General features: G+C 31.1%; 2 protein-coding genes across 2 annotated transcripts; one reads left to right on the top strand and one right to left on the bottom strand.

The window, feature by feature from the left end:
• Positions 1 to 9,814: 9,814 nt before the first annotated feature.
• LOC135963263 (ER membrane protein complex subunit 2-like) lies at positions 9,815 to 13,013 on the bottom strand. Its single transcript, XM_065515041.1, has 5 exons — positions 12,833 to 13,013; positions 12,224 to 12,632; positions 12,004 to 12,160; positions 10,647 to 10,742; positions 9,815 to 10,574 (listed from the first exon to the last, which is right to left on the bottom strand). Exons 1-5 carry the CDS (start codon positions 12,864 to 12,866, stop codon positions 10,389 to 10,391), a joined length of 882 nt encoding a protein of 293 aa, XP_065371113.1. The 5' UTR covers positions 12,867 to 13,013; the 3' UTR covers positions 9,815 to 10,388.
• A 5,618-nt stretch (positions 13,014 to 18,631) lies between these two features.
• Positions 18,632 to 21,486, top strand: Mcm3 (minichromosome maintenance 3). The gene is made up of 2 exons (XM_065515040.1): positions 18,632 to 19,127; positions 19,200 to 21,486. The coding sequence occupies exons 1-2, from the start codon at positions 18,784 to 18,786 to the stop codon at positions 21,346 to 21,348; spliced, it is 2,493 nt and encodes an 830-aa protein (XP_065371112.1). The 5' UTR covers positions 18,632 to 18,783; the 3' UTR covers positions 21,349 to 21,486.
• The last annotated feature ends 2,139 nt before the right edge of the window (positions 21,487 to 23,625 follow it).

Raw genomic sequence — 23,625 nt, 5'->3', positions numbered from 1 at the left:
AGTTTTACAACATTTAGAAGGTACATAAAAGAAAATTGCATAAATGGTAATGGTTTTTGTTCTATTGTGATCGTTAAAAATGTAAAAAATTATGAGGGTATGGTGGGGGTAATGAGGGTAATCTTTAATAAATGGTACAAAGTATGTTGGCAACATTTTGTGTCAGAAAAGAAAACGCCATAAATCTAGACCTTTTTCATATTGAATAAAAATTTAATATAAACCGGTTAACTGGTTTTATTTTGAAGACAAAAACCGAAACCGGTTAACCGTTTTTTTTAAAAGACAAATATCAAACCCGGTTTTTTCAAAAACACACTTTTTCGGTTAAACCGGAAACTAGTTTTTAAAATTTGCGGGTTTTTTGGACACTCTACCAGAAGCCTAACCATAAATCAGTTAAGCACGTAGTCAATGTATCCCTTATAGGCAGTAATTGTCACTAATGTCTTATCACTTGGCTGACTCCAATTTATATGTTTTGGGTCATTTCACGCGTGTGTGCTCTTTGTAGTGCAGAGAGATGACAATTGGTTACTGTATACATTCCAGGTAATCTAGCGTGAAGACAATTGTTTTCAAGCAAGCGTTTATTGAACTGTCTGTGATATGTCTTTTGAGATGTCTATTTGTGGCCAATTAGCATCCGCACATGTTAACTAGTTATTTAGCTGACCAAGTAACCAGTTAGGTAGCTAGTGAAGTAACTGACGCTATGTAACCAGTATGTGAATCCAATGCGTTGACTACTTTGGATCAGCTATCGGACAGTCTTATTGTAATCAAAAAGGATCAACTGACCGCCTGCTTAGGACATGCACATATTAAAATAACTAGTCACGTAGCTATTGAAGTAACTATTTCCCACCCAAATGATGGGTAAAATCATTAGTTCGGGACTGTCTCCTAGAACTGCTGGGACTATTCAGCTGTACATAACACGAATCATTAGTTTTTCTTCGAAAATTTGTTTTAAGCAATACATTTACTAATATTGTAAGTTCTGTTTGTGCCGACCACTGTTTTAAACCCATAATCAGATCTTTTAAGGTTATTTTTCTAGAAAACTGAGTATTTAGTGAAATGTCTGGAAATATGAGTTATAAATTTGTGATCAGCATGCTCTTTTCTAACATTTTAATTTGTATAGCAGTACATACTACTAACAAGTGCTATTATTGAAAATGTATAATAATTTAATCACGTGGAATCTAAAAAGGATATAAATATTAACGAATATTTCTTATGATTTTAAAATATTTTATATAAAATAGAAATTAAATAACAGTGTTGCCGTTTCGTTACATTTATTACACAAATAATATTTTCATTAGCTTATAGGTAAGTTTCAGCCACCGAAAACTTTCCTTTTATTTCCCTATTCCGAAGTAGTTTTATTTAAATTGAAAATGTTTGTAAATATAACTTTTTAGATACAATACGGTGTTATTTTGATGATGGATGACAAGAACTTAATTCTTATATGAGAACTTTCGACCAAAATATTCAGCCCAATTATGATTCCCCGGGAGTTTTCTCCCTTTTCTCATTTATCCTATTCAAATTTAATGGGAAAAAACTCCTGGGGAACAAAATCCTGCGGAATTTTTTATTCATAATAGGGCTGATTAAGATTTGTTAATCTGGTACTGAAATTGAACATTTAATATATGTAATTGTTAAGTAGTTTAAGTATGTACATCTTTTTAACAGAATGAATTTAGTTCAAAATGGGAGAACTCTAAACCAGAAGCATTTGATAATAAAAAATTGTAAGTAACATTTAAAACAACAACAATCAACAGTCCTATGCCCATAATTTTAACAAATAGATAACTGCGGGTGTTAGCACCTATTAGAAATATTTACCTTATCAGTAAAATTGAATTGGTAATCTCAACGTTTATTTTACCTACGTGTTTCTACCTAGCACAATGAACAAATAATATGGCAAGACTTTGTTATTTTGAAAGACAAATAAAATAAACAAATTAAATTAATTTTTGTTAAATTAAAACTAATTTAAAAGAAATATTGTGTTATTCATTAAAATATCTACAAAAGAAAGTGAGGGTGAAAAACGATATTAATAAATTTGGTATTTCAATATAAAACTGTCCTGGAAAATAAAAACACAGATGCAGCAAGCAACCAAAAAAATACTGAAGTGTGGGCAAAAGTGGCGGAGAAATTTTAATGCAGCTAGTGGAAGAGCACCTCGTGATCCCTCAAATTTACGATCAAAATATGACGACCTCAAAAAAAAAATCTTCGAAAGAAAATTGGAAACAACCTAAGGGAGATCTACAAAACAGGCGACGGATCAGCATTAATAAACAATATGTCCTCTGACGAAGAACTTGTATTGTCTTTAATAGGAGCGTCAACATGTGGATTAATAGATCGTGGAGGTGGTGATAAAAAGATGAATTTAAATGTAAGTTAAAAATTAAGTCGTTTGTGTAGGTGTATTTTTACGCTAATTTTTTTCACAGAAAGAAGAATCTATTGAATGTATTGACAATTTGGAAACCAATTTAGAAATATTAATAGATGATGACCTATCCTTTCGTCCAAGTGAAGCTGTTCATATTTTAAAGCGACCAATCCAAAAAGTATTGTCTAGCAATGAAGTTAATTCTGATGAAGAAAATATAGAACCACAATGTTCCTTCCCTACACTAGAGTGTTATGGAAAAGTTAAAAAGAGGAAGCGTAAAAACAACAAACTTGATGAGTTAATAGACGAATATTCAGATCTCAAGGATGAGCGAAAGGCACTTTTAGTAGAACAAACTTAATTCTACAGGGATAAAAATGAAAGAGAACACAGTCTATTTAAAATTAACATGGAAATAAAGCAACTTCAAAAAGATGAGCAACAATTAAAACTCATGTTACTTAAAAAAAGTTAAATGCTTTTTTAGTACAATCGTATTATCGTATATTAACAATAATAATAAAAACCCACATTAAAACATATCGTATTTTTTTGGTACACAATTTGTACCCTTCTCCGTGGTAATTAGAATGACGAGCAATACAATGATATCAAAAGTCGGTGGTAGTGTCTAGGTACATTATGACATGTGAGATACACTACACAATATTTGATGAGGTTTTCACTTGTTGGTGGGCAAATTGTTATAAAGTTTATTGTACAACTGTGTAGATTAGAAAATGTTTAATCACATCGATTCAGAATCACTTATTAGGTTTATTGGTTTACCAGAATGTAAAATACAATAATGTATGTAATATATGTTTTTATTATTATTTAAAATAAAATAATATGTAAGTATACTTACAAGCAAGCAACTCAACTAACTTTTAATGCATTATAAGTTAGTTTTTTCTCAGCTAGTTGTGGTTGACTCTTAGATTATTTTCAATGAAGCCAACTGACTATTTTAAGATGGGGGTAGTCAATTGTTGGACTCTGCATAACTTTTCAACTAACTTAAAGTCAGTTAGTTATGTAATAGTTAGCTTAAAGTTAGCAATAAAACTAATTTAAAGTTGGTTATTCAAAGGTTATTGTAACTTGAAGTTAGTTATTTAAATGTTAACTTTTTTAACAGATCTATAGTTATTTATAGAAGAATTATAGTTTTATTAGCAATAAGTCCACTTTTGAATTAAACTATTAGTAAATTACCTTTTTGAAAAATTATAATGTGGAACCCATTTTAATTTTTTAAACTATTTTATTTATTTAATTTAGGTAAAAAGAATAAAAACAAAAAAATATATATATTCTTATAAAAAAACAAAACAATTAAGTAATTCATTCATAACATATCATTTAAAAAGCTAGAAATGCTGCTTGGTTTACTTTTTCCAAGATATATTCCAATGGGAAATACGGAAATATTGTGGGTGTTAACAATTTTTGGCAAAATCGGCCACAACTGGGTTCTGGAGCTCTTAAATAATGGTAATCCATCCATATTTAAATCAATTGTAATTTTTTGGCAATCGAGTATGGCACTTAAACATCTCATTATTTGTTTAATAAATGAATTGGCACTTAAAGGCACATCCAAGTTTTCTTCGACTAAAATTTTCAATAGTTCTTCGAAACACTCCAATTTTTTCATTAAAAGTCTTTTTTCTTCAAATTGATCATTGGAACCACTGATATTATTAATGTTTTCAACACTTTCTCCATCTTGAAAAGTATATTTGGAGAAGAAAGGGGTTTGCAATTGTTCTGATCTATTTTTTGTTATGTTATTTAAATTGTCTAAATTATTATTTGTTAATTTATTTAAAAATTTATTTTTTTCTTTCTTGAAAAGTCTTTTTAAATTTATTTTACTGGTACCACTCATTTAAAAAAATAAAAAATATATAAATTCTTATAACCACGATATCACTTAAAATCACGCACTGGACTGATTTTAATTTCATAATGTAACACAAAATTGCAAATAGTAAAAATAGAGAATAAAAAACTAACGGTTTCATTTTGAATAAATTCTGCACAACATTGCAATTAGCTTATAAAAGATTGTAAAAATTAAACATGAACATATTTAGGGGGCTACAAATTTGTTTATTAAATTAGTTAAGACTTCACTTAATATATTGTTTACAAAAAAAATTCATTTGTACTTTATTTATTTTCTTTTTTTACTTAGGCCCTAATTTTGTAAATCACGTCACAAAGTGATATTTATATGGAAAGCAAAAACAAAATTTCAAAAATTTTAAAAATTTGTTTTTGTTTTATATACAAATTCTTAACAGAACAAACGCACCAAAATTCAAGCGTTCATTTGCCTTTCATAATTTGAAAATTTTGTATAGAAAACAAAAACAAATTTTTAAAATTTTTTAAATTTTGTTTTTGCTTTCCATATAAATATCACTTTGGTGATGTGATTTACAAAATTAGGGCCTTAGTTTTCGAGATTAACAGTAATTTTTAAGGGTATTTTCCTATAAACGCACTTTAATTTATGGGCCACTGTAGCATTATTAATAATGTGTGGAAGATCCTTTGTTATGGATTGTCTCAAAAATACGGTCTGGCATTGATTCCACTAATTTTTTAAGCAGATTGGAACTTGTTTAATTCTTAGTTTCATCTCTGTCACAGTCATTATGCATTCATTCTGGGCATTATTTGCATAAAATTTACAGGCCATGTATCCCCACAAGTTCTCCATCGGGTTTAAGTCCGGACTACAAGCCGGCTAGTCCAACAGAGGAATGCTATGTTCATTAAACCAAGATTTCGATTGCTTAGAAACATTATCTTGTTGGAATATGCATCTTCATCCATTTTTTCATCCATAAATGACAGAAGAGCATCTTCCAACAGTTCGTTATAAATCGCACTATTCATTTTTGTCGGAACAAAACATATTTTCGACTTGCCAACTGTAGAAAACGCTGCCCAAACCATAACACTGCCACCATCAAGAAATTTTGCACCACACTTTCCGAACGATCGATTTTACGTCCAATTTCTCTATTGGAACATCCTTGGTCGTGAAAAAATTTAATTCGAATCTTTTCTTGATCGGACAAAAAGTTCCCTTGGGCATCTTTAAAAGTGATGAAATTTATTGATTCAAATAGAAAAAGTAGAAAGTAGGAAGCAGTAAATTGAGATGTTACTATTAGAAACATACCTTTAATTGAAAAAAAAACTAAAATCGATATTTTATTTTTGGTAACTTTTTTAAAAACAAATTTCACGGCTGCGTTTATACGAATCTTTCACTTAAAATAGCACCAAGAATATTTGATCGCACAATTAAGGCAAACAGAAAGAATAAGAAAAAAATTGTTTACTTTCAAAAAGTACCGTTAAGTTGTCTCTCATTAAAAAAGTTAAATTTTGGATGAGAACAACAAAGATATAACAAAAATACAAAAAAAAATTAAGTGCGTTTATAGGAATATGCACCAGTGTAGTTAATCTAAAAATAGTTCACAAAATGTGCAATTGTAAAAACAATTTTATCAACAAAAAGCAAAAACGTTTAAACGTTTGGGGAAATTCTGCATAACATTAGTTGTGTTCGCGTACTTGATAATTTGTACAAATTATCACTGGAAGTTACGAGATTCCGTTCGTTTACTTTTAAAAACTTGTAACGAGAGAGCAAGAGAGTGTTAAAAGTGACAGTTCGTAGATAGAGAACATGATATTTTTTACTGGACATTTTTTGTCAAACAACAAAAAATTATGAATGGTGTCAAAAAAATCTTGCACTACTCGAATTTTGTGAAAATAGGCCTTTTTATGAATCTTATAGCATTTGAAAGAGGTTGGTTGAATAGCGTTTAGTTAAAAAATGTTTATCTACAAGTGACTTTATATTTAAATAAAAATAATGGCAGGAAATCGCATTTCGAAAAAGATTATACTTTTTGTATTTTAATTATTATAAAGAAAAATCTGCAAGTGGAAAATGATTATGGGCTAAGAGTATCACATAAAACACTCCGAAATGTGCTACTAAAACACAAATATTAATCAGGAATGCTCTCAATCAAAAATATTGAGAAACGATTAAGATTTTCTATAGAGCACATTTCACTCTCTCCAGAGTGCTGGGACGACTAACTTTTTCCTGATGAGACAAAAATAATATTGTACTGTCATGATGGAATCCAAAAAGTTTGGCGAAAACCTCTGACAGCTCTAGAAAACAAATATTTAATTCCTACAGTTAAGTTTGGAAAGCTTTCAGTTATGGTATGGGGTTGTATATCCAGTAAGGGAGTAGGGGTAATCAGGATTTTGGATAAAATATTGACGAAATAAGTTTATCTTGATGTTTTAAAAACCGATTTAACCGCTATCATTCTGAAATTCAGTTTTGTTGACCCGGTAAATTCAAACAAGTTTTAATACAAATATTACCAAGACAATGATCCCAAACATAACTCTTATTTATTTGGTCGTGGTTCCTGATATTAACCATATCGTACATTTAAAGAAAAAAGTAGGAAAAATAGTGGGAATAGTTGAAAACTCTTAAATTGCCAGGTTATCCCACGTTGATTTTAGTTCCCAGTCGACCTATGTATATCTTCATATATGAATCTGGAACTTTAAATCATTCATTAAAAAGTTAGGTTATGAAAACCAAAAACGGTTGCATGTGTACAATGCAAACTTCGAGAAACTGTAACGCGGTACAGTTAGACGACGCCAAACATTATCCAATGCGAGAGTAAGCCGCAATACTCTCGAAGGCAGCGAAAAAGGGACGGCCTGATTGCCGTTAAGCAATAATGACAATGACGCGCGAGCTCTTTCTCCACCCAGAGCTGAATTACGACTGTATATATACATTTGCAATAAAATTTTGAATACAACAAAAATAACATGCTAACAGTTATCTCATCCCTATAAAAAGTTACACGCATCCAAAGTTGGAACATAAAAGTATGGCCGTATTTTTTACGTTTTTTCAATACACATTTTGCATGGAATGTAAAAAAACAAATTAAATTTTTCAAAAGTGAGCAAAGTTTGTGGAGCTCCTGGTGAATAAATATACGCTTTTTACATATGTAAGTAGTTGGTATTGTTGAAAACTTTAGGACTTGAAGCTTAATAGTTTAGTAAGTCCCCATCCATACTGTGAAACATTTGCTGCAAAACATTTGAGTTTGTTGATGAAAGGGAAAGAGGAATGGAAAAGGTTACTCTGTTTCATGTACATGAAGTTTTTGTTGAGTATGTCATCCACATTTATTCGTTCATATTCGTTCTGTACAGAAATGTCAAAAACTGAAAAGCAAAAACTTCACTGTGTGGACACGAATGCAGTTTCAAAGGAGAATTTAAAAATGTTTTGCAGCAAATGTTTCACAGTGTGGACCGGGACTAAAGTGAAATAATTTTATGAATTTTTCGGACGTCATTTACATAAGATATATGAATTTTTCATGAACAAAAATATGAAGTTTGAATTAATTTAAAATTTCAACGGTTAAAGATAATACATCAAAAATTGGAAATAGTGTAGATCCAAATGTCCTTAAATCAATGGCATTATAATTTTTGACACTTTTTATTTAAAATGCCAAAATTCCTAAAACGGGAAAAATGTGTTCCAAAAACTGAGTTTATTTAGAAAATACCCTACTGCGACGTTATTTACCGTGTGATAGCAAATTAACTTTGTATGTATTTAAATAAAATATAGGGCTATACAAGCATGAAACCAATTTTTTTTTTTAAATTGTAAAAGTTTGGATAAGTCTGGAGGCGACTAGGTCCACTTAAGTGAGCCAAGATTTACTTTACACGCTTTTGCATTAGGTTCTCTTTTCGGAACATATACAAATTTTATATAGTCCCGAAGAAAATTTTATTCTACAGAAGAAAAAATATAGGACTTGTTTGGGAAAAAACGTAAAAAATACAACCAGTTTTTCATGTTCCAACTTTGGATGCGTGTAACTTTTTATAGGGATAAGATAACTGTTAGCATGTTAGTTTTATTGTATTCGAAATTTTATTGCAAATATAGATATTTCAAAAAAAAATTGCGAAAATTGCCATATTAAAAAAAATAAATAAACCTAAATATCTCTTGAACTAAAAGTGATAACTTACATACGTATGCATATATTTTGTAGATATCCTAAAGACTATTTATGTTTTAAATTTCAGCTTATTCGTATCATACTTGGATTTTTGGAGATATTATTAAAAAATGTGAGAATTGTAATTATGCTAAAGCGTAAAGTGCTTTATTTACAACTTTTACGGCAAAAAATTTCGTAGAATATTTTAATACTAAAATGTCCTTTTTGAAAGAGAGGAGATAGAAGTTTAAGATCTTCCACAAAAATGATTCCCATAAAATTCCACAATATAACTCTGACAGTAAGAATTTTCTCAGACATTAACTTACAACATTTTGTTTACTTAGTATAATGCAACTACCTTCGATCAAAAAATTAAAACTTTGACCCACTGGAAAAAAAGTTCAGACCAGCTGGACTATAAGTTTATTCTACAAAAATTATCTACTCAACATGCCCTATCAGAATTATAGGGTCGCTATTCTGTTCCAATCAAAAAGTCTGAATTTTTTGGACAGTGTAATTAATATTTCTTATGATTTATAAAAATTTAACTGCAGAGATGCGCGTGTTCAAAGTATCCTGCCAATCCTGTTGTTGTTGTAGCAGCATGAACAATTTACAATAATCAATCTGGATGTTCTGGTGGTTCTGCATGTTGTTCAAGTCCAAGAAATTGAGCTACTTCAACAGGATGAGTCCATAAATCCATTGGACTGAGTGAAGTAGGGTTGGCTGAACAGGCATAAGTTAAGGACGGCACGGTCTATGCGCGACCAAAAGGCATTAAGCCTGTTGCTCCATCCTGATCTAAGTTGTGCCAGAACGACTCTTCTTCCACGCGGCAGAACCTTCTCGGCGTCTGCTATCGGTGGTGGGCCAATCCTGTATTTCCTTTTGCTTGTATTATAAATAACATAAAAAGTACATTTTATTTAAATAATACAAATGCAAACATTAGGAGTATTCATAATGTAGAGTACTTGGACTGGTAATGTAGTTAGAACTACATTTTTACTTCTTTGCTCTTTTTGCATTTTTGTTCCATTTGCAAATTAATTAATAATACCTTAGTATAACAAAAAAAACTAAACATTTTAGTAAAATATTTGCAATTAAATGTATCGGCAAAAAAACAAGTAGAAGGTACGTTCACAATTTTAAGATGTATTGCTGCTAAATAACAGTTTTACTCTTTTACCAGGTAAAGAGTTCCACATCATGAATATCGGTATTACTTTGGATTAAAGAATTTATTTTATAATTTACGAAATACGAATGATAAAACGTTTATTTATTTTCTAATACACATAAAAACCGAAATTTCTTTACAATTACAACATCGGCAACTGTGGCCCATCCATAAATAATACATATAATTAAACAAGTTCCAATTTTATAATGTTTTGAATAAAAATAATATAGTATTAATAAATAGGAAATGTACCTTAAACAAAAAGATAAATACCAATTAGATTATTAGTCCAACACTGCTGAGGATGTAGTTGATGAATAATGTTTTGAATGTCTGACAGATAAATCGATTAATGCTGAATTATGTATTGTATTGAACGATTGATTGATTTATTTAATGTCTTTATAACATTTGGCTCTTTTTTTAATTATTTACTTAATTTAAGCTAGACATATACGTATGTAGTATGTATTTATGTATTTTTATATGTATATTTTTTATATTTGTATGTATGTTAAAATAAATCAGTGAAAACTCCCAGACTACACACACACACAAGTTAACATTATGACATTCATTGACATAAAAGGCTTTTATAAATAAATGCTCTTGCTGTTAGTCATCGTTCTGGTCAATTGGATTTTATTTCCAAATTGCCAAAAGCACTTTCAAGTGATGAAACGAGTTTATCGTTATTTTCAATCTTTGACAACTTCGATGTTCTCTTATTGGCTTGTTCTAAAGCCCATTGGGCCACTTTAAGTGCTTCTTTACGTTTAGATCCAAGAGCTCTGGAATTTGCTATGCTACAGCAGCACTATTGAATTCACAAATGGAAAATCATATATGAAATGTTAAGTTTTGTCAAATGTGGATCCAATAAACTTACCAAATATAAACCATAAAGTGCACGCAAATTGTTTGGATTAAGTTTCAAAGCCTGTGTATAGTACGTACGAGCCACTTCCATATTATCCATGCCGCCCTAAAATATAAATTTTAAAAAAGGAGCGTAAGTTAGGAGCAGACTAAATATATGCTTATTAATAAATTGTTTTGACCATAGAGAAATACACATAGAGCGGAAACTAGAAAAAAAACTAAAATAAAATAAACATACATACGGGTGTTGTTTTTGTGTTCATATTTTATTTTATTATTTATTTTACAAATACGATCTCACCACTTAGTTTTTAGGCAACTGTTTAAGTACAAATCTATTATTTACGGTATTCTTTTGCTAGGTGTAAATCCCAGTCTTTTACTACTTTAGTTTACACCATTTTTGGAAAACTATTTGTAACGAGTAAACCGTTAACGGTATTTAAAAATTTTTTTGTCACCAACTACTTAGAAATAAGTCTTTGCTTCAATCGTCTTTTGGAAGCCATTTATAGCGCTCGTGACTTACTTATATTTGAAAAAAGGTAAATTTCGATTGTTAATAAGGGAAGGGAATTCTGCTCTTTATTTTTGAATTTAACAATTTATTAATTCTTGTTTTTATTTTATAATTTTTATGCGGATATACGCCGAAAAAACAACTGAGTTAGGTCTTTGATAGTCGAGTCAAACCCATAGATCGGAAACTCTCCTGTCAAAGACAAAAAATACAAGCCGTATAATACACCTTTTTTAACTAGGCCCCAACAAATGATCCATTTCTTTTACATTGTCGTTGTCAAAAAATTTACATAATATTAAATAAAAAGGCATATTTATTTTTATATAGTTAATATTATTAAAAATGAAAGACGGCAAAGTCCAGGGTTTACAATTGATACTGTATTAGCCGTATTTCTTTTTATATAGTTAATATTGTTAAAAGTTAAAGACGACAAAGTCCAGGATTTACAATTGATACTGTATTAGCCGTCAATTGAAGTAAATATCAATTTCTATCAATCTACATAACTCTACTAATATAAATTGTTGTTACCATTCATATATTGGTACAAAAATTGGTTGGCCAAAAAAGTGTGTGTGCTACTAAATCACGAACATATATTTTGGTGGATTGTGCCTGCTACTAAAAATTGCAAACAAGTGCTGATACGAACGAATAATATGAATATTTTTAGTAGTTGATTGTGATGAATGAAATAATTTCATATTTATTGCATAGTCAAATGAAAGAAATATGTTGCTAGAGCTGAATATCGAAACCCTCTAATTCATAAAATGTTTCTGCTGTATTCACTTTAAGTTCAGTTAATTATTGTTTGAAGGGAAAGGCTCTTACTCACCATAGTGTAACGAATTTCAGCTAGCCGTTGATGAATCAAATGACTGTGAGGATTGTGCAACAACACCTCTTCCATGCAGAAGGCAGCTTTGACATAATCGCCCTCGGCCATATACAAACTGCACAATTCCTGCCAAGCTTCTTGGTCGGACATAAATCTAGTATAATTATATTGATATATAGAGATTATTTAATTTTTATTCCACCATTTTTAAACTTACTTCTTTAAATATTCATTTAATTCTTTAATGGATTCTACGCGACGACCCTTCGCTTTGAGTATGGCAATTTTACGTTTTCTGGGTGCTGCATTAGTTTCATCTTTGGCAATAATTGCATCTAATACTTCAATAGCTTCAGGATAACGTTCCATTGCCTCAAGACGCATGGCTTTGAATTTCATTACCCGCATACTTCCAGGAAACTCATTACTTAACTCCTTAATACATTTGCCCGCTATATCGAAACGGGACGTATCTAATGCCGCCAGTATGACCTGTTCCAGGATTAGATGACGTTCATTACCAGTCTTTGTTACTTTGTCTTCAAGCACGGCATCCCACAATTGGATAACATCATCACTGCGACGTTCATTATCTTCCCTCCACTTGCGGAAATGGTCACGTACATCTAAGTGAGAAAATATTGCTCAATTTTTAATACTAATTTAAATAGAAACTTATAATTGAAAATTCTTTTCATTTATCTTTGTCATCCGGTAAATAATTTAAACCAATTAATTTATATTTTCCAACGGGGTGAATATATAGAAAATGCATTTTCCACTTGTCATTGACCCGCATAAATTGACTGTGTTTATGTTTTCTTACCTCTCCAGCTCATCTCTTCATAATTTAAGGCCATATTGTTTTATTTAGCTTTCCAATGATTAAAGGATTATGTATTCCTTAAATTTTATTTAAAATTTTTGTATATTTATTACAATAAATAATAAAAATCACCGTGACGAAAAAGGAACACGACAGAAAAATAGATTTTTTTTCTTCACAGATGGCTGTCAAATTGTCAAATGCAGAGTTGTTTTTGTGCTTGTTCTAAATTAATAACAGAGTTGTGATTCCGTACCGTGGAATGAACTAAAAATAACCAGAGATGAAAAGTAATCTAAACAATTCAATACCTTTCTTATCTGACAAGTTTTTAAAAATAGTTTGTATTTTATTGATTTCCTATAAAATTCTTTTCAAATTCCTAATTTATTGACATTTTATTCGTTTGTTTTTTTTAATATTTAAAACAATTTTACTGTATTCTTTTGTGATATAACAATCAGTTTATATGAAATTTTAAACTCTTGTAAGTATTTCGTTGTTTACATATAATTCTATCGTTCATATTCATAATCAATACAAAACTTTTTATAAATTCAAAAATTGCATATGAATAAGGACATATATATTTTATATACAACAGTAATCTACGGTTATTTTTCCAATGCTAAATTCTAATTTTTTCACATTCAGAAAATGTCCAAAAAAATTAACTATAATTTGTATATCAGTATATTTCTTATTGTGTATAATATAGTATTTTTCATTTTTAAAGACAAAATTATATTTCTTCTTCATCAGAAAAATAAAAAAAAATATTGCAATGAAAAATTGTATTTATGTATAAACTAGCATGCAACCCGCTACTTCGTTAGCGAAAAAATGTGGAAATAACAAAACAACTACGTAAATTATTTTAAAATGTTTATTATAGAAATTTTAATTATTGCGTAAAGTAAATACACCTTACAATTGTTTGTAGTCCATGATATTTTGAAGTATTAAAGCATCTCAAAACTGCTTGCGTAATTGAAAATTCATAATAATAATTGCAAATATTAATAGTAGATAGATAAAGATATACTAATTTAATAATGTGTGTGAAGTTAAATTTCGAAATTTATAACCCTAGACACAAACCAGTTGAGTTAACAGAGTTATGTTTAAAAGTTTACATGACACCGTTAAACATTGTAAATCAAGGAAAGTGTATTCAAAATGGAATAATAACCACACGGTTGAACCTAATGTACCACTAATGATTGAAACGGGAACTAATCTCCCGTTTTTTCCAAAAACTAAGTCAAATCATAAATGTCAAACATAGTTTTATACTTTTGCGGAATTTTTAAAATTTAATTATTATGGATGGACGAATCTAAATTCATGGAAAACGGGAGAAGATGGGCAGATGGAACTTGCTGGAATTTATAGCCAAGGTGTTTTTCTATCATAACCCATGGTCATAACCCTTAACAGTGCGAGTTTTGATAGAGAAATTAAAATTTTTCGGAAATTTAAATTTCTTGGGAGGATGATCTAAATTTCTTGGAAATGGGAGAAGATGGGCGGATGAATCTTGCTGGAATATTTAGGTAGGGTGTTGGTCTATCATGGTCCGTGGTCATAACCTTTAACAGTGCGAGTTCTGCTAGAGAAATTTAAATTTTTCGAAAATTTAAATTTTTTTGAGGATGATTCTAAATTCTTTTATAACGGGAGAAGATGGGCAGAAGGAACTTGCTTGAATTTATAGCCAAGGTGTTTTTCTATCATAACCCATGGTCATAACCCTTAACAGTGCAAGTTTTGGGAGGAAGAATTTAAATTTTTTGGAAATGGTAGAAGATGGGCGGATGAATCTTGCTGGAATATTTAGGTAGGGTGTTGGTTTATCATGGTCCGTGGCATAACCGTTAACAGTGCGAGTTCTGATAAAGAAATTTAAATTTTTCGAAAATTTAAATTTTGTTTGAGGATGAATCTAAATTTCTTGGAAATGGGAGAAGATGGTCTATCATGGTCCGTGGTCATAACCTTTAACAGTGCGAGTTCTGTTAGAGAAATTTAAATGTTTCGAAAATTTAAATTTTTTGGAGGATGAATCTAAAATCCTGTATAACGGGAGAAGATGGGAAAATTAAATTTTTCGAAAATTAAAATGTTTTTGGAGGATGAATCTAAATTTCTTGGAAATGGGAGAAGATAGGTGGAATGAACTTGCTGGAATTTATAGATAAACTGTCCCACTATGATAATCTGTGGTCATAATATTTAACAGAGCGAGTTTTGATAATAATTTTTTAATTTTGACCAAAATCAAAATTTAATATACTTGGGAGGCTGAATCCGAATTCTAGGAAAACGGGAAAAGATGGGCGGATGGAATTTATAGATAGGCTGTTAGTCTATCATCGTCCATGGTCATAACCTTTAACAGTGCGAGTTCAGAGAAATTAAATTTTTACGAAAATTTAATTTGGAGAATGAATCTAAATTTCTTGGAAATGGGAGAAGATTGGCAGATGAATCTTGTGGGATTCTGCATTTATTCTATAATTCAAAAATATATTTGAAAAAGCACAAAATATTTTTCTGATCTTCTTAGGAAAATTAATTTCAACTAACAGTCGTACATACACTCAGATGGACAAATAAGTGTTCACCAATTACCAATAAATATTCTTACTTTAATCATATATGTATATTTACAACTGTCTCAATTTACATCCATTGTTTAAGCCAAAATAAAAATTACAGCCAGAAGATAGATAATAAATAGTAGTAGTAATTGGTTTTTAAGTCTCATAGAAACTCACATTCTAACTTTTAGAATTTTCTATGTTTATGAAAATCAAAAATACTATTAAATAACTGTTAGTTCAAACGTCATTTCGGAAATGCTAAATCGCTTTTCAAGGTATCTCGTCTTCGATTCGTATGGTACCCAATTTGCCTTTTTTTTTTGACAAATCCTGCTGCTTGCAAACGTTTTGCTTCTTGAGTATCTCCCTATGATATTGCAAGCTCATGTTGAGTTTGACAACAACATTCACGGATTAATGCCTCCAAATCTTGGTCTTCAAATTGTTTGGTTGTCCAGGGCCTTCCGTTTCAAAATCATCACTTCTGAACATGCACCATCTCTTGCACGTTGAAACCGATGGAACACGTTCACCATAAGCTTTGGTGATCTATGTGTACTTCTGCGGCACGTTTTTCAAATGAAAGAAGTAAAGCAAAACTTTCCACATATGACGCTTTGTTGGCACAAAATTCGACAAAAAAAACTTTGTTGTTTACACTTAATGTTCAATAACTAAGCGAGGATGAATGACAGATATATACCCTTTAGAGTGATATAAAAGTTATTAAAAATTAAAAAAGGGGTTCAAAAGATACGCCACCTATAGCAAATCCCACATTTTTAAGTCATAATTCATAGTTGAAATCAAATTTCAGTAAAAATATTTTTTTAAACACACTTTCAACATATTTGGGGTATTCAAACGGTCTGATTGTCCTAATATATTATGATAGTTTAAACAAATTGTTGTTGTGCTTCAAAAAAAGTATTATTTTATGACAAAACAATGAACATAGTTCAAAAAGTCTTATTAGTTTAGAACATTATTGTTTGAAACACAACAAAAATTGTTTAAACTATCATAATATATTAGGACATTATGACAATAAGGACATTATGGCAATATGACCTAATAGCATATCATTTTTTAAAATTTTAAAAATTGTGGTGTGAATGTATGTACATATACATTTTATTTACACGATAAAAACGTAATAAAACTTAATGAAGATTAATATATATATATGGAATATGAAATTAAAAAACTTACATTTCTAAGTAACGTAGAATTTTTTCTTTTAATTGAATTTATAAAATTTGAGCACTTATTATTACACAACTATTTTTTTTCAAATGAGTTGACGGTTATATGTAAATAGTGTTGTCTATTCATCGAAATAAAAATATTTAAATAAATGTTTGTGTAAACGATTTTATGTTTGTGTAAACGATAATGATTTACTCATAGATACACATAGTGCTTTACATTTTAATTTTTTTAGGGTCTAAATTTATAAAACGAAACGACAAACGTTAAAATAAAATTCTATGGAAATAAGTTTTAAACTTTTTTCCCAGTATTCTTCATACAAATTGCTTACGCTTCCAAACGTTTTGTTTTATAAAATGAGGACCTTAATTTACTGAAATTGTTATTAAATTTTGCGAGAACAAAATTCTTATTTTAGCGAATAGGAATAAACACGTGATTTATTTTTGAGAAATGCTTTAATGAATATATTTTTATGAATATTTTTTGTTTTGTTTCACATTTCAACAAAATAATTTGTTTTGTAGTTTTTTATCAAATAAAACTATAACATTTCAAATAGCATTAAACCAACTATATTTACAACACTGTTATTAATATTTTCCCTCATAAATTCCCATATACATTTCATATAACTGTATGTTGAATAAATTTTAAATTTATTGAATAAGGTGAAAATAATAATTTTTACAAAAAAGGTTAAGGTTTGTGTCTGTACTATTGGAATTTTCAACACCATTAGAATTCAACTAATGGTGAATAGGGTGAAAAACTATATATTTTAAAATAAAATTAGTATTCTAAACATGAAAATAAACATTCTGGTGTAGGCTAAGGGTTTAGACTACTGAACTGTAGCCGAACTACATCGGTTCGAATCTCAGTGGAGGCAAAACAATTTTATTGAAAAAAAAAATAAAACTACTTGAATAGAATAGTAGAAATGAATTTCAAAAAAGTACCAATATAAGTGTACTGAAATTTGGCCCTTTTTACCCATTTGTATTTGACTTCCGAATAGCATGTTGTGGATTCTTTTTTGTGTGGTTGGAAGAATATTTTATCTTTTTTTTATTTTTAAATTGAATAAATAATATCAAATCTCCGTTTTTATCCCGTTTTTTGTCCCCTTTTTGTCCCCCGTGAAGAAATAATTTTCAAAAAAGTACCTAGTAATACGTACTATTTGAAAATAATAGTTCATGGAATTGTTAGTGAGAAAATACATTTTGATAAAAAAGTACCAAAAAAGAAAACAATTTTGAGGCCTTAGGAATTCGAATTTCAAAAAAGTACCAAACAGATTTCTAGTTTTTATTGATCTGAGCCAGATACATTCAATATAATATTTCTATGTTTATTTATGTAGGAGATATACATGTTAACAGAGGGTTCTACGGGGACTATTTTTACCCCATATGGCCACTTGAATTTTGAATTTCAAAAAAGTACCAAACACCTGTCGGGTCTTTTTTTGATTACAGGCGGACGCATTTAAAATATTATTTCTAAGTTTATTTGTTTTGGAGATATAGAGGTACAGGTTTTACCCGTTTTTGCCCCATTTGTCCCCCTTAACGACCGAATTTCCAAAAATCCCTTCTTAGTGGATCTACATATTGTAAAAGGAACCCATTACCCGAATTTCAAGTTTCTAGCTTTAGCGGTTTGGGCTGTGCGATGATGAATGAATCAGTCAGTCAGTCAGTCAGTCAGTCACGTTACTCTTTTATATATATAGATTATTTCTTTTGTAGAAATTCTCTTTAAAATTAAAATATAATTTTTTATAATTACAGCTAGCAAAATCATGATGGAGTACATTTGCTGATGATATATTGCCATGATATTTCATTTGATTGTTTCTCATTGTTATCGATAACATTTATTAGTTGGTATATTCAAAATCAACTCTGATCCCAACTGCAGCCAACTTCACTGCGTTTGTATTTCCCGCCAAACTGGCTATTGTTTGCATTGTGCAAGTTGTGTTTAGGAATTTTGTTTTGCGTTGATAATTTTTTAAACGAAATATAATTTTCATTAAACGCTTGACGCGTTAACTTCTGTGAGAGATTTTGTTAAGTTTCATAATAAGATTGTTGTGTAAAGTGTTAAAAAGTGTAACTTCAAATGGCTGACGCTGAGCAATACATTAAAGATATACAGAGAGAGTATGTGGATTTCTTGGACGATGAAGAGGATCAGGGTATATATTCGGGCCATGTTAAAGATATGATAGCGGAGAAAAGCAGACGTCTAATTATTAATATTAACGACTTAAAACGCAAAAATCCACAACGTGCTTTGGGATTGCTTGGTAACGCATCAGACGAACAGTTAGCGTTCGGCAGGGCTCTCAAGGAATATGTATCAACAGTTGATCCATCATACGCCAAACAGCATGAAGACTTCTTTGTGGGATTTGAAGGATGCTTTGGCAACCGTCATGTAACGCCGCGTTCTCTCACCTCAATGTAAGTAATATCCGAACAAGTTGCCCAAAAATAAAAGTTATTTATTGACTACTACTTGACAATCTCTTTTAGATATTTGGGTAATATGGTTTGTGTAGAAGGGATTGTCACAAAAGTGTCTCTCATTCATCCTAAAATTGTGCGATCCGTCCACTTTTGTCCGGCCACACGTAAAGTGATGGAACGCAAATATACTGATTTGACGTCATTTGAGGCTGTGCCATCGAGTGCTGCGTATCCTACAAAAGACGAAGATGGGAATTTATTAGAAACTGAGTTCGGTTTGTCCGTATACAAAGACCATCAGTCTTTGACCATACAAGAAATGCCAGAAAAAGCACCAGCTGGGCAGTTGCCACGTTCAGTTGATATTGTATGCGATGACGATCTAGTTGATCGCTGCAAGCCGGGAGATCGTGTACAGATTGTGGGTAATTATCGCTGCTTGCCGGGCAAACAGGCTGGATACACATCTGGCACATTTCGCACCGTGCTATTGGCAAACAACATTTCATTGCTGAGCAAGGAAAGCAATATGGACATCAGTCGCGAAGATATCATCTTGTGTAAGAAACTGGCCAAAAGCAATGATATATATGAGTTGCTTTCAAAGAGCTTAGCACCGTCCATTCATGGACACGCTTTTGTTAAGCAAGCCATTTTATGCCTTCTTTTAGGAGGTGTGGAGAAACTCCTTCCAAATGGCACACGTTTGCGTGGTGATATAAATGTTTTGCTTATAGGCGATCCTAGTGTGGCAAAGTCTCAGCTTTTGCGTTACGTTTTGAATACGGCACCTCGCGCTATACCAACAACCGGCCGTGGTTCTAGTGGTGTGGGTCTTACTGCAGCAGTGACCACTGACCAGGAGACTGGAGAACGACGTTTAGAGGCTGGTGCAATGGTGTTGGCTGATCGTGGTGTTGTCTGCATAGATGAGTTTGATAAAATGAGTGACATTGACAGAACAGCAATTCACGAAGTAATGGAACAGGGCCGCGTCACTATTTCAAAGGCTGGTATTCATGCCTCCTTAAACGCTCGTTGTTCTGTACTAGCTGCAGCCAATCCTGTCTATGGTCGATATGATCAATACAAAACGCCAATGGAGAATATTGGTCTACAGGATTCTCTGCTCTCACGTTTTGACTTGCTGTTCGTCATGTTGGATGTCATTGACAGCGATATTGACCAAATGATTTCCGATCATGTTGTACGCATGCATCGCTACCGTAATCCAAAAGAAGTAGATGGTGAACCACTTTCAATGGGTAGTTCTTATGCGGATTCACTCTCGTTCTCGTCGAATAGCGATGAGAAGAAAGAGACCGAAGTCTATGAAAAGTACGACGCTTTACTTCATGGAAAATCTCGAAAGCGACATGAAAAAATTCTATCTGTAGAGTTTATGAGAAAATACATTCACATTGCAAAGTGTATGAAACCGAAATTAAGCGAACAGGCCTGCGAAGCCATATCGAATGAATACTCCCGTCTGCGATCGCAGGAAAGTGTACAAAATGATGTGGCTCGTACGCAGCCAGTTACAGCTCGTACTTTGGAGACTTTAATTCGTTTGTCCACCGCACATGCCAGAGCTCGTATGTCTAAGAACGTCACTGTAGATGATGCTCATGCTGCTATAGAACTGGTACAGTTTGCCTACTTTAAAAAAGTTTTGGAGAAAGAAAAGGGTCAAAAGCGCCGCAGAGACGGTGGATCTTCAGATGAAGAAATTGTTCCTGAAGATAATGTAACGCAGAAATCACCCTCACGTCGCACCAAACGTACTCGTACAGATGCCAGCCAAGACACAACAAATATTGGTGCGGACAGTGATGAGGAAATTGAGACCCCACAGCCTGATGCTGGCGATTTAACACGTCGTGATACACGAAGATCGTTACCCGACCGCAAACAATCTACTACAAATGTCACCACTCAGTCCGAGTCGCAAACTTCGCTAGACACGTCATCTGCAGGTGCTGACGCCTCTACGCCCGCCTCTATAACTGACGCTCGCTTGGGTGTTTTCAAAAATAATCTTCAGCGTTTGTTCCGAGAAGCCAGAGAACAAAGCTTGTCCTTGGCTCGCATTACTACAGCCATCAATGAAAACAATGATGAACAGTTCACAGATGGCGAAATAGAAGCAGCTGTTACTCGTATGACCGATGACAATCAAATTATGGTTGCAGATGGAATCGTTTTCTTAATCTAAAACAAACGAAAAAGACAAATTTTTATTAAACAATGAACCACATACATTATTATTAAGATTCAAAATTATACCGTTATTTGTTACACTTTTTAAAATAAAGTATGCATTTTTTTGCATTTTTCTACTTATACTTTAATAAAAAATTGAATTTTTATAGGGTTTTCCTCTCAGTAACGCTGCTATGTACATGAAACAAAATGTGATTACTGATTCTGCTTGCCTAGACAAACAAGAAAGAGCGAAATATTTAAAAAAAATTTTATTTTTTAATGAATATCTCAGGAATGGATTCGCTTAAAATTATGAACTTGAAAGTTGCTTATAGGTAATTTTCTTTCTCTATGAGAGAGTATGTTGAAGTAAGGTGCCCGTAACAATTTTAAGGTTATGTTTATCCAAAACTACAATACTGGCTGCTCAAACGTTGTTCAGATAAGAATACTTTCCTTTCATTTGATTAGTGATAGTTCTATTTATAACCCAATATATGAAAAATGTACATTTTGATGTGCGTTAAAATTATAAGGTCAGCATATAAAAAAACAACGTATGTATCTTGATTTTCTCAGTTGTTACATTGATTATTTGGATTTATTGTTTTAAAACTGCTTCTTTTTTCTTGTGTTCTTAGCCTTATATCCCATTCAAAATTTTAACTTTCAGCTCTTCAACCGAATTATAAAGAGCGAAATATTTAAAAAAAAACTTTATTTTTTAATGAATATCTCAGGAATGGATTCGCTTAAAATTATGAACTTGAAAGTTGCTTATAGGTAATTTTCTTTCTCTATGAGAGAGTATGTTGAAGTAAGGTGCCCGTAACAATTTTAAGGTTATGTTTATCCAAAACTACAATACTGGCTGCTCAAACGTTGTTCAGATAAGAATACTTTCCTCTCATTTGATTAGTGATAGTTCTATTTATAACCCAATATATGAAAAATGTACATTTTGATGTGCGTTAAAATTATAAGGTCAGCATATAAAAAAACAACGTATGTATCTTGATTTTCTCAGTTGTTACATTGATTATTTGGATTTATTGTTTTAAAACTGCTTCTTTTTTCTTGTGTTCTTAGCTTTATATCCCATTCAAAATTTTAACTTTCAGCTCTTCAACCGAATTATGCTGATGATTTTCAAAATAAATTTGCAACACAAGCAGTACCCACATGATGTCGTTAGCATTAACATCATTAAAATAATAAGGTTTTAGTTGATCTGTTGAAAAAAAGAATTACGACAAATCGATTGTCATATTAATTACCACATTTGTCAATACAACTAATTTCTTAATTGAAAACCGATTTTGTAACAATTGATGGCCATTTTCATCAATTTCAGTTGCAATTTAACTGTTAGCATATTATGGTCTTCACCACATACAGTTAAAATTTAACAGAAACATTTAATTTAAATATAACTGAACAAATTTGTTCAGTGATTATTATATTCTCTTAATACAAAAATTCACGACAGCAGTCGTTTTTTAAATTGTACGTCTTTAAAAATTTACATATATACTTTTTATTAGAGAATTACTTCAACTTATTTCAACTTATTACTTATACTTATTTCAACATTTATTGCATGTGCTAGTTTTCAGCCCAATTGTGAATAAAAAATCCCCGGGAGCTTTTTCCCATTGAATTTGAATAGGAAAAATGAGAAAAAACTCCCGGGGTATTTTTATTCCTAATTGGGCTGATTGTACACATTTATAATATGAATTTATATATATTGGGGATTTCATGGCAAGTGAACCCACTTTTAAAATCGATGTATTTCGATAAGGATGAAATTTGCACCAAGGTCCTATTGGATACAATTTTTCAACAAGATCGGTCAAGAAGTCTCTGAGTTAGAGTGGGTCAAAATTTGGCATTTTGGACAAACAGGTGTTTTTTTCATCTCGATCGAAAGACATCGATTTAAAAGTTGAAATTCCCCATATATATAACGACTTGATGAAAGGAATATTGTAAATCATAATTTCCGTTTTTTGTTATATAAATATAAATCCATCTTGTTTAAAGTTTTACAAGTTACAAAATCCAATATTTGAAAACAAGTAAGAAAGTATGGTCGGTCAAGCCCGACCTTATAATACCCTACACCAAGTAAATGAGTAAAAATATTTTTCTTTTAAAATATCAATAATTTATATTTGTGAGTAATTTTCGGAAGTGGGCCTTATATGGGAGCTATGACCAATTATGGACCGATCACCATAAAATTAGGTCGTGTGATTTATGTATATATGAAAGTTATTTATGT

This window comes from Calliphora vicina, chromosome 1 (assembly GCF_958450345.1).
Source record: "Calliphora vicina chromosome 1, idCalVici1.1, whole genome shotgun sequence".
In the NCBI taxonomy this organism is placed as follows: domain Eukaryota; kingdom Metazoa; phylum Arthropoda; class Insecta; order Diptera; family Calliphoridae; genus Calliphora; species Calliphora vicina.
Note: the sequence above shows the minus strand (reverse complement) of the source record. Positions and strands in the feature narration are given on the sequence as shown.